Source organism: Sapajus apella, unplaced genomic scaffold (assembly GCF_009761245.1).
Source record: "Sapajus apella isolate SASKATOON/1434 unplaced genomic scaffold, GSC_monkey_1.0 scaffold21, whole genome shotgun sequence".
Classification (NCBI taxonomy): Eukaryota; Metazoa; Chordata; class Mammalia; order Primates; family Cebidae; genus Sapajus; species Sapajus apella.
In genome coordinates, this window is record NW_022436961.1 from 1,620,505 (window position 1) to 1,632,241 (window position 11,737).

The window sequence follows — 11,737 nt, forward strand, 5'->3', positions numbered from 1 at the left end:
AATTTAAACATAGAAGTTTTGCTAACCATGATCTCTAATTAAAATAAAATCAAACTAGAAATTAATTATATATTGAAATAAGAATGTATCCCAGTGGAGACTTTTTAATGCTTTTTTAAGGTAACAATTGAATTAAGGAGTTTAAAAAAATACAATGATAGCTTTCTTAAAAAATAATAACCAAATGTGCGTGTCTGTGAGTGGATACAAATAGCAAAACCTGTGGCAACCAAAGCTATGCTAAGATGAAAATTCATATATATATATTTTTGGGGAGACAGAGTTTTGCTCTTGACACCCAGGCTAGAGTGCAGTGGTGCGATCTCAGCTCACTGCAACCTCTGCCTCCCGGGTTCAAGTGAGTCTCCTGCCTCAGCCTCCTAAGTAGCTGGAATTACAGGCCACCACCACGCCCAGCTAAATTTTGTATGTTTGGTAGAAATGGGGTTTCACTATGTTGGCCAGGTTGGTCTCAAACCCCAGACCTCGGGTGATCCACCTGCCTCAGCCTCCCAAAATGCTGGGATTACAGGCATAAGCCACCATGCCCAACTGAAAATTCATATATTTAAATGGTTTAATTGATAAAAGAGAAAATAAAATAACCAAGTATTAAAATTAGGATTTTGTAAAAAGTCCAGGACAATAAAAACTGAGAAAACAGCTTGTAAGAAATATAAAAGCAAAATGAATTAAAAACAAAATAAGAAGAGGAGAGGACAGCAGCTACTAATAAAATATCAGATCACATCAAGGAAAAGAGGGAGGGAATTAAGTTGGGAAGGAGGAAGACATTGTAACAACAGATAGAGAAGAAAACTGTGGGGCTGGGCGCGGTGGCTCAAGCCTGTAATCCCAGCACTTTGGGAGGCCGAGGCGGGTGGATCATGAGGTCAAGAGATCGAGACCAACCTGGTCAACATGGTGAAACCCCGTCTCTACTAAAAACACAAAAAATTAGCTGGGCATTGTGATGCGTGCCTGTAATCCCAGCTACTCAGGAGGCTGAGGCAGGAGAATTGCTTGAACCCAGGAGGCGGAGGTTGCATGAACTGAGATCACGCCATTGCACTCCAGCCTGGGTAACAAGAGTGAAACTCCGTCTCAAAAAAAAAAAGAAAAAGAAAATTGTTTCCATTGGTAAAGAAACCACACAGCTGTTTGCTAAGAATTTGAAAACCCCTGTGAATTATTTTCTGTAACAGCATATGTGGCAAAGAAATACTGACCTGAGAAGTAGAAAAAAATCTGACCCAGAACAATAGGGTGAAATTAAGGGAGTTCCCCAAAAACGATTGTTCTCACCTAAAAAAGCAAAAAGGTGCTAGGGGTGGGGCGGGGGAAGACACTGCTGACTAGATAAATTCATTAGGATCTTTTCGATTTAAACAAACAAAAAGCAGCTCCTACACAATATAAACTATCCCACAACATAGGAGGAAAAAACAAAACTAGAAAACCTCTCCCATTTGTGCTATAGCTTACACTGAATAATCCTAATAACAAACCTAATTTAAAATATTACAAACAATGAAATCTATGTTTACCTATGAATATTAATTGTAAAAATCTTCAAGCAAGATGCTGATAAATGGCATCAACAATATTTGGCCAGGCACGGTGGCTCATGCCTGTAATTCCAGCCCTTTGGGAGGCTGAGGTGGACAGATCACCTGAGCTCAGGTGTTCAAGACCAGTCTGGCCAACCTGGCGAAACTCTGTCTCTACTAAAAATACAAAAATTATCCGGGCGTGGTGGCAGATGCCTGTAATCCCAGCTACTAGGGAGGCTGAGGCAGGAGAATCGCTTGAACCGTGGAGGAGGAGGTTGCAGTGAGCTGAGATTGCGCCACTGTACTCCAGCACTTTGTGAGGCTGAGGAGGGTGGATCGCTTGAGGTGAGGAGTTTGAGACCACCCTGGCCAACATGGTGAAACCCTTTCTCTACTAAAAATATGAAAATTAGCCAAGGGTGGTGGCATGCGCCTGTAATCCCTACTCGGGAGGCTGAGGCCAGAGAATCACTTGAACCTGGGAGATGGAGGATGCACGATCTCTCACTTGAGCTGAGATCGTGCCACTGCGCTCTAGCCTGGGCAACACAGCAAGACTCTGTCTTGGGGGAAAAAAAAGAACTGTGTAAAGAGCTATATGCTGAAGAATCCCCAAACAATTCTACCTAAAATCTAAGCCATTTTAAAAGCTGTAACAAATGTAGGGGACCGGGTAATGCCGTACTAGAGCTTGTTTCTGAGATTAGCCTGTGTACATTGGTTGAGTGTAGACTTTGTGACTCACCTGTTTTTACTTTGCAATGTCTGTGCTCCCACAGGTGGGTTCGGTGGTGGCAGTGGGCTGGATCCGCTCCCGCAAGGCTGTGGACTGGCGCCTCTTTCGGAACATCTTCGTGGCCTGGTTCGTGACTGTCCCCGTGGCCGGGCTGTTCAGTGCTGCTGTCATGGCTCTTCTCATGTATGGGATCCTTCCATATGTGTGATTTGTCTTCTTCCAGCTGCAAACAGCTAAAGGATGGTCTGGTGTGGGCGTGTGGGAGACGCGTGACCTCGTGCCATGCACACACACATCCTGGCCGTGCATGGCTCTCTCATGACCAGCTCTCCACCTCCCTTCGGGGAGGCTCCATCCCACACCATTCACCCAGGCTGCGGAGACTCACCTTCCCAAGCTAACTTAACTACTGTACATAATAATATGTATTAAACTGGTATCGTGGTGATATAATGTGGTGCAGTTACTTATATATTAAATATCTATTGTATCCATAGAATAGGTAGTGTTATTTCAAACATATTCAAGATGGGAGTGGAGATCATTGCCTAGAAGTCAATATTCAATAAATCTTGTACATAGCTATTTCAATAGCAAATGTTAAGCCTTTAAAAGGAAAGCGTAGATTGGAAAATAATTTTTTTCCAAATGATGTTTTTCCCTTCTAATATACTGTAAGGTAACGAGCTTCAGGACAGGTGACACGACCCATCAGAGGCCACATGCTGTGGGATGACAGCAGGACGGGAGGTCACAAGTGCTTTCACTGAAGATTTGTTCATATACTGTGTATTGATTCTTGTGTAATATATCATCATTGCTTTTGTAAATACGTAAAACTGTAATTTTTTAATGGTGTGCTTCCCTTATACTTTTTTGATCAGAGAATTTTGGAAAGTACCAAAGAAGCAGGGGAATCGTTGGCCAGTGTTACATTTTCATGTTGTCTGTCTCCCCCTCACTGATCATACCCACCCCGGAGCACGTGTGGCGGCGGCACCGTCACCCAGCATGCGCCACACCGTGGCTCCCACCAGCAGTGCCGCCGCCGCCGCCACCACACACCAGATCCTGCCCACCCTGCAGTGGCCTTTCCTTGTCATCAGAGTAGAGAATGCACAGGTGTCAGTGAGGGCGTGCGGCCGAGCACTACATGTCAAGTCCGGTGTCAGTTTCCATCCTAGTTCTCCTTGCAACCCGAAGAATGGATGCTTGTCTCAAGTGTCAGTGCAAAGGAGGCTTTTTCTGTGCTTTGACATTCAGGGACAGGAGGGAGGGGGAATGCTGAACACTGATGGAGTATTTATCTGAGGCCCACGCAAAGCTGGACACCAGGCTCTACTCTAGCCCATTGGAGTCTCTTCTTTTTTGATAGCGGGAGGGAGGAGGTGCGACTAATGTTGGAGCCTGAAACTATGGAAATGCTGCTAAAATTTTTATATTGACAAACATTTTCTTGGTACTTCATTGTGATTTTTCATTAATCAACCATATTAAATTTATAATAAAAAATGCCCCTCAGAAGTTTGCCTCTGAAGCATTTTTCTCAATATTGCTATTTTTTTCTTTCAGAGTTTCCGCAAAAAACAGAAGCTATATAATTTGGTCATTGTATCCTTTGTTGGTTTCCCTTATTTGACTACTGTTATGGGTTTGTACAGAAAACACACGTGAGGAGGAAACAGATGCACAGCGTCCCCACCCCACACTCAGAAACCCACAGTCTTGGGAGGCCGAGGTGGGTAGATCGCAAGGTCAAGAGATCAAGACCATCCTGGTCAACATGGTGAAACTTTGTCTCTACTAAAAGTACAAAAAAAAAATTAGCTGGGCATGGTGGCACGCACCTGTAATCCCAGCTACTCAGGAGGCTGAGGCAGGAGGATTGCTTGAACCCAGGAGGCGGAGGTTGTGGTGAGCCGAGATTGCGCCATTGCACTCCAGCCTGGGTAACAAGACCAAAACTCCATCTCAAAAAAAAAAAAAAAAAAGAAACCTGCAGTCAGCAGCTTATGGAGTAGTGGGTTGCCATGTTCTGGGCTGAGGACTGAGCGGGGAAGTGCAGGTCTTATCCTTTGCTCAAGCATCCAAAAACACCCCGACTTGCAGCTTCTGGAGGCCCCAAGGGAAACCCCTTAATCCTCTGCAGCGGCCACGCCTCAACCTCTTACTCCCTTATGAGCTGGGAAGGTGCTGGATGAGGCAAAGTGGCAGGTGCAAAAAATGCATCTCCACTAAGAGCGCTGCCCTTTCTGGTGTTTAAATGGCACCTTAAGCCCTCCAGTGCTTCACTTCAAGAAAAGATCGATTTTCCTCCCAAATCTATGTAAGTAACAGCACAACACAATGCAGGTGAACCTTGTGCAGCCCAGTCTGCGGGATTCAGGCAGCGATGCGCTCGCCACCCCTGTCCTGGGAGGAGGACTGCCACCTGGGAGCCCCGCCCGGCCCCTCAGGCAGGACATTTCCAGGGTGAGAGGGGAACAGGCCACACTCACCACGTTGAGCACTCGCGTGACTGAGCACAGGCACCCAGTCCGCCTGGCCAGCCGATCCCCCACAAGGGGAGTCATGCAAGCTGGGACCCCTGACCCTGAAAGGAGGCCCCTGTGGGTGGCTGAGGGTGCTGCAAGCCACAGGCAGGGAAGCAGAGTGCCCGGGAGCCAAGCGAGGTGGTGGGAGGGTTTGGTTTGCTGAGGCTGAGCATGGAGCATCTATCTCCAAGCCAGAGGGAATGCTGGCAGGGGCTCCCAGTCTTGGGCCACCAGCCCACAGTTCTATCCAGAGAATCTTGCCTGAGTTCACCGGCCTCTTCCTCTAATAATGCAGAGTCCTCAGACAGAGGGGACCCGGCCTGCTGCCATGCGATTCTGTTCACGAGATCCCTTTATTCCACCTGAGAGAACTGTCAGGGAGGCCTGGAGACTCCTCCCTTTCCTGCTGTCTGGGCTCCTCTGAGGGGGCAAAGTCTGGATGCTGTCAGAGGAGTTTGAGCGTGCTCAAGCAATTCCTACGCCTCAGCCTCCCGAGTAGCTGGGATTACAGGCACCCGCCACCACGCCCAGCTAATTTTTTTGGATTTTAGTAGAGATGGGGTTTTACCATTTTGCCCAGGGTGGTCTCAAACTCCTGAGCTCAGGTTATTTGCCTGCCTCAGCCTCCCAAAGTGCTGGGATTACAGGTGTTAGCCACTGCTCCTGGCCGTTAATAAACTTTTGAGCAAATATCTAAACACAACAGATTCATTTTCAGCAAGATAATTTTTAAGCTCTCCCCACCTTCCCTCCTTAAAAGAAGCTGAATTTGAATTCTGAAGCAGTAGTGATCCCAAGCTGCAGAATAAAAAATTTAAATCAGCATCGTTAGGATGACAAGTAAAGACCTCTGGCCTCTGGGTTTATCTGATGACAAAACGAGGGAAAAGGGCCTCTGAGGAGCTCTCGCAGTGTTTTGAGGCGTCCTGGGCGAGGCTGTTGCTGGACTGCGCTCACCCATGGGAGACCATGCTTGCTGGTGCCTTTCAGGCTTCTGGAGTCTGGCAGGACCGGGCTCAGAGTTCAGCTCCTGCTTCACTGACCCTGGGCCACTTCCATCGATCCTATTAGAGCCAGTTTTCCTGTGTTCAAAATGGGCAAAGGGACCCTCTCCCAGGAGTGTGAGGATCGGGGCATCGGCATGAAAAAGGGATCACCCCAGGGCCTGGCCCCAAACAGGGGCTCCCCAAGCAAGCATTTGTCCCTCTCTTGTGGGTGCATGCTTTATTTTTATGGGTGATTCCCCTCAGGAGGATGGCTCTCAGGAGAGCATTAATGGGATGATGAGCAAAGGGAATAGAAAACAGACCAGTTAGTTGAACAAAACCACGAGAGAAAAGGATGCTAGTGAATGAGTTCTCCGCATGCTTGATGGGGGACCAGGAGGCCTGGAGAGTGTGGTCACATACGCGAGCAGTGAGCTCTGCTCTTGGATTAACTGTCACCCTCTTTAATATTTTTATCCTTTATTGTGTTGAAAAAAACAATAGGCCAGCTGCAGAAGCTCATGCCTGTGACCCCAGAATTTTGGGAGGCCTAGGTGGGCAGATCACTCGAGGTCAGAAGTTCAAGACCAGCCTGAACAACATGGTAAAACCCTGTCTCTACTAAAAATACAAAAAAATTAGCCGGATGTGGTGGTGTGCACCTGTAGTTCCAGCTACTGGGGAGGTTGAGGCAGGAGAACCACTTGAAACAGGGAAGCAGAGATTGCAGTAAACCAAGGTCGAACCATTGGACTCCAGCCTAGGTAACAAGAGTAAAAAACAAAAACCCAAAACAATAAAAGCATGACTCATATTATGAAAAAAAAAAAAGTCACCTATATCCCGCCATCCCGCCACCACCCTTCTGAAACATTTTCATTTCCCTTTTTTTTTTTTTTTGAGACCCAGTTTCTCTCTGGTTGCTCAGGCTAGAGTGCAATGGCGCCATCTCGGCTCACGCAACCTTCGCCTCCCGGGTTCAAGTGATTCTCCTACCTCAGCGTCCCGAGTAGCTGGGATTACAGGCGTGTGCCACCACGCTCGGCTAATTTTTTGTACTTTTAGTAGAGACGGGGTTTCTCCATGTTGGTCAGGCTGGTTTCAAACTCCCGACCTCAGGTGATCCACCCGTCTCAGCCTCCCAAAGTGCTGGGACTACAGGTGTGAGCCACCACGCCCGGCCTGCATTTCCCTTATTTCGATGGATCTTTGAAACACGTGGAGCTGGCTGGCCACGGCAGGCACGAAAGCCCAGAATGAGAAAATGTTTCGGGGCCAACCCATCCGGGGCCAGGGCAGGCCCCAGGCTTCCTGACCTTATCTGGAGTCTTCCAGTTCAGCAGCGGCCAGGCCGGTCCACAGCTGTGGTCTCCATAAGAGGGGCTGTGGGTAGGCCGGTGAGGAAGTTCCAGGAAGGAGAGCTGTGAGAGGTGATTAGGAGCTTGGAAAGGAAGCCCAGGAAGAGAGGGTGAGGGCTCATTCCGCCTGTTTCTATAAAGGACACACGAGAACTCAATACGATTTTACATGAGGAGTTTCAGACGCAGCGAGGTTGACCATCTGCTCTCCGTGTGGCTAGAACAAAACCTACTTACACAGCAAATTGGATTTTGGCCGGAGTAAGATGGAGAATTTCCTTGCTTTTCCCAACACTTGCCATTTAGAGGTTAAACCAGACCCTGAATTTAGAGACTACAATGAGTGGTGGGGAGTGGGGCAAGGAGGTCAAAGAGGGGCTTAAAGAGCTCCAGGCAGAGCACGGCCAGGAAGCTGTGGGCATCTGTTCGGCAGCAGTAACAGCGGCACCTGGTGGGGTCGAGTTTAATTGCAACTCCACTACCCCATTCCCAGGCCTGGACGCCCTCCCCAGGTAGACCGCCAGATCCCGGGGAGGAGCCGGGCCGACCGTGCCTACACAGCGCGGGAATGCTGTGCCCAGTCCTTAACGTTTCCTTCCACGTGACTGGACCCCATTTGGGATCCACTTTTGCTTCCTACACCCTTTAATCCTCTCCGCCAGAGAAAGGAGTGTATTTGATAAGTACGTTGGGGAAGAAGGAAATGGGCTGTTGGAGTCAGCCCCCCTCAGAGCACAGGCGCGCCCCCAATACCCCCAACCCCCGCCGTCTCCTCCAAGCCAGCCAACCTTGGCGGGAGGGAAGGCCTGCCCGGCCCGACACTGCCGGTGACTCACTCTAAGCCACAGCCTCACCAGGCCTTTCTCAGTAGGAAAGGCCCCATTCATGGAGGTCTATCCAATCACACCCTAATTTACATTTTTTTTGTTTTGTTGTTTTTTAAGAAATAGGGGTGTCTTTAGCCCAGGCTGGTCTCGAACGCCTAGGCTTAAGGGCTCCTCCGGTCTCGGCCTCTTAAAGTTTTAGTATTCCCGGCGTGAGCCACCACGCAGCCACAATTTGTTCAAAGCTTGGCGGGGCCGGCAGCACGAAGAAGGGGGCGCGGGGTCTGAAAACACTCCTCGCGCTAACACACACGCCTGCACCCAGAAACGGGCTGTGGGTTACAAGGGAGGTAGCACCTGAGCGCCAGCACTGGTGCGGTGGGCAAAGGAAAAGGGGCTCTGCTTCTCAAGGGCAGTCCAGGAAGCTGCATGCGAAAGGCCGGGCTTGGCGTGGGGACCCCATGTGTTTACAGAGAACGCTCAGGGCGCCGCTCAGCTCCAGCCCTTTCGGGCGCTAGAAGCTGGGGCTCAGAAAGGTAACAGCGAGCCTCGGAGGACAGGCACAGGAAGCCAGACGGAACCGCAGGACAGCACCATCCTCCTCTGTCCCTCGAGCAAACCTTCGGCATAGGACAACGGTCAGCGAAGCACCGCTACAACATCCCAGTCACTTGCTGGGTAATTCGTATGTAAAATAGGATGCGTTCACTTAACATTTGGCTCACGCCTGTAATCCCAACACTTTGGGAGGCCAAGGCGGGTGAATCATCTGAGGTCAGGAGTTCGAGACCAGCCTGGCCAACATGGTGAAACCCCGTCTCTATTAAAAATACAAAAATTAGCCAGATGTGGTGGGGCATGCCTGTAATCCCAGCTACTGGGGAGATTGAGACAGGAGAATCACTTGAACCTGGGAGGCAGAGGTTGCAGTGAGCCAAGATCACACCACTGCACTCCAGCTTGGGTGACAGAGGGAGACTCCTCCTCAAAAAACAAAAGAGAAAAACCCCATGCTTGTTAGTCTCTTACCACAAGCAACACCCGTCCTCCTGTGTCACTCTTCATGGGGGGAGCCTCCCTAAGCGTGGAAGCCGGGACTTCTAACCTGGCCCAGAACCAGCTCCACATGGGACGCTGGCCTCCCTTGCAGCAGTTGGGACTCCACCTGCTCCAAACCACCAGTCCTAAGAGCTTTAGCCTAGTTACAGAAATAATTCGAAACTTGCTTTAGAAACCTGGAAAAGTACACAGTAAATAAGGATATTTATAATTCCACCTTCCTGAGATAATGAATATTAACATTTTGGAGCACTTTCTCCTATATTTGCATTCACATTTTAAAAAATAAAATATTAATACAAACCTAGAGGGATATCCTTTTCGTCCACTTCAGGCCATCAATACAAGTAACTTTGCCCAAGAAACAATGAGGCCTCGGGGTTTCCCTGCTGCCCCTTCCTGTCTAAGTCTCACTCTTGTCACCCAGGCTGGAGTGCAATGGCAGATCTTGGCTCACTGCAACCTCCACTTCCCAGGTTCAAGTGATTCTCCTGCCTCTGCTTCCTGAGTAACTGGGATTACAGGCACCCGCCACCATGCCCCGCTAATTTTTGTATTTTTAGTAGAGATGGGATTTCACCATGTTGACCAGGCTTGTCTCGAATTCCTAACCTCAGGTGATCCGCTCACCTCTGCCTCCCAAAGTACTGGGATTACAGCCATGAGCCACTGCGCCTGGCCAAGATATCCATTTTAACATTTTGTTTATATAAAGAGATATTTACGTAATCTTTAACGACACTGAAACATATCTTAAAGGACATATCAAACTGTCAGTGGCAAAAGAAACAGGAATGAGAATTTTCAATTTACTTCTAAATTGAATTTGTTTATAAACAAATTCAAACAGCAAACTGTTTTAAAAAAAGAGATTCAGGGAAAACCCACTCAGGAGCCCCTCTCTCCAGGAGAGACCTTTTCTTTCCTCTTTTCTCTTGCCTATTCAACCTCCACTCTTAAACTCATGTTTTGTGTGTCCACATCCTCAATTTCCTTGGCCTAAGACAAGGAACCTCGGGTATTTACTCCAGACCACAACACGGGTTCATTTAGGGGCCCCGTCCAGAATTGGAAAGTACATTCATCGGAAAGAATGTTGCTGCAGATGGAGCCATGCATGGACACACCTCTTTTCCGAGGACCCTTCAGTCAACCCCAGGAGGAGCCTTAAATGCTGTGCCCCACGACTTGCCTCTTCAGCAGGAAGTAGCCAGAAAGACTCATGTCCCAACACCCCCTAACATCAGCTAGAATTACCACTCCTTATAGGGGAAATGATACCAGAGCCTTATTTAGGCAGATAGTGAGGGTAAGAGAGTCCTTGGTAAGGTTTCCTTTTAATAAAAAGCAGCCCCCAAATCATTTCTAACAAAAAGCAGCTTGAGCGGGGCGCGGTGACTCAAGCCTGTAATCCCAGCACTTTGGGAGGCCGAGGCGGGTGGATCACGAGGTCAAGAGATTGAGACCATCCTGGTCAACATAGTGAAACCCCGTCTCTACTAAAAATACAAAAAATCAGCTGGGCATGGTGGCGCGTGCCTGTAATCCCAGCGACTCAGGAGGCTGAGGCAGGAGAATTGCCTGAACCCAGAAGGCGGAGGTTGCGGTGAGCCGAGATCGCGCCATTGCACTCCAGCCTGGGCAACAAGAGCGAAACTCCGTCTCAAAAAAAAAAAAAAAGAAAACTCAAGCTGCAAGCATAGATAAGCAAGCTGGTGGCTTGCACAGGTGAATGCTGGCAGCTGGGCCGATAGGAAAAGACTACCTGGGGGCCACGCATGTTCAACATGGAGGCTCCCTCTTCCTGTCACATGTGCAGTAAAAAGGCAGGCAACATGGTACCAGCCAGGTAGAGACCCCATCAGCATAATAAAAGATTAGGGTGGGATGGCCAGCTTCTTCATGCAAACAGCACCTGGTCCCATCAATCTCTCAGGCCCCATGTAAATCAGACACCACCTCCTCAGGCTAGCCTATACACCCCGTGTGTTTCATCATGAAACCAGAAGACCCACTCAGGAGCCCCCTAGCTCTCTGCAAAAAAGAGAGCTTTTCTCTCACCTATTAAACCTCTGCTCTTATACTCAGGAAAAAAAACCAAACTTTCAAAAGGAGTTCTACTTTTAGGAAGATGATTTACCAGTGAGTCTGAGATATTATAGTGTTTTATTCTCTAAACTGGTACTTAATTCCTTGGTTATCATTTTTCTATTCTAGTAATCAAAATCATGTTTCTGAAGCCCAGGAGGAGCCCTGGAAGTGTCCACCCAACTCTGGCCTCCTCCCACCGTCTCTCCTCCCATGCTTCCCCAAATGCACTCTTCCCTCGACCATCTTTCCACGTGCTCACACCCATCATTTCTCAGCAGCTGCACAGAACTCCCAGGGCAACGCAACCTATCACACCATAAGCACAACAGTGTGCCACTCTCCAGCACAACCACACTCACTGCTTCCTCCCTCAGTCTGCCCATGAGAGCAAGAGAGGAGCAGGGGTCAGCAAACTGAAAGGGACAGGCAGCAGCCCCAATCATTTAGATACAAATCTCACCTGTAAAAGTGCTCCTTTAAACAAATCATATCAGGCTGGGTGTGGTGGCTCATCCCTGTAATGCCAGCACTTTGAGAGGCCGAGGCAGGTGGATCACGAGGTCAGGATATCGAGACCATCCTGGCCAACATGGTAA

The 11,737-nt window shown here is 48.7% G+C and overlaps 1 protein-coding gene across 7 annotated transcripts in view; it reads left to right on the forward strand.

The window, feature by feature from the left end:
• SLC20A2 (solute carrier family 20 member 2) overlaps positions 1-3,813 on the forward strand; it is a 120,151-nt gene extending 116,338 nt beyond the window's left edge. For all 7 annotated transcript variants that reach the window (XM_032288057.1, XM_032288054.1, XM_032288056.1 and 4 more), the window contains one exon: positions 2,333-3,813. In XM_032288057.1, coding sequence (XP_032143948.1) covers positions 2,333-2,497 — 165 coding nt within the window. In that variant the 3' untranslated portion in view covers positions 2,498-3,813. The remainder of the gene's footprint in view (positions 1-2,332) is intronic.
• Positions 3,814-11,737: the final 7,924 nt, after the last annotated feature.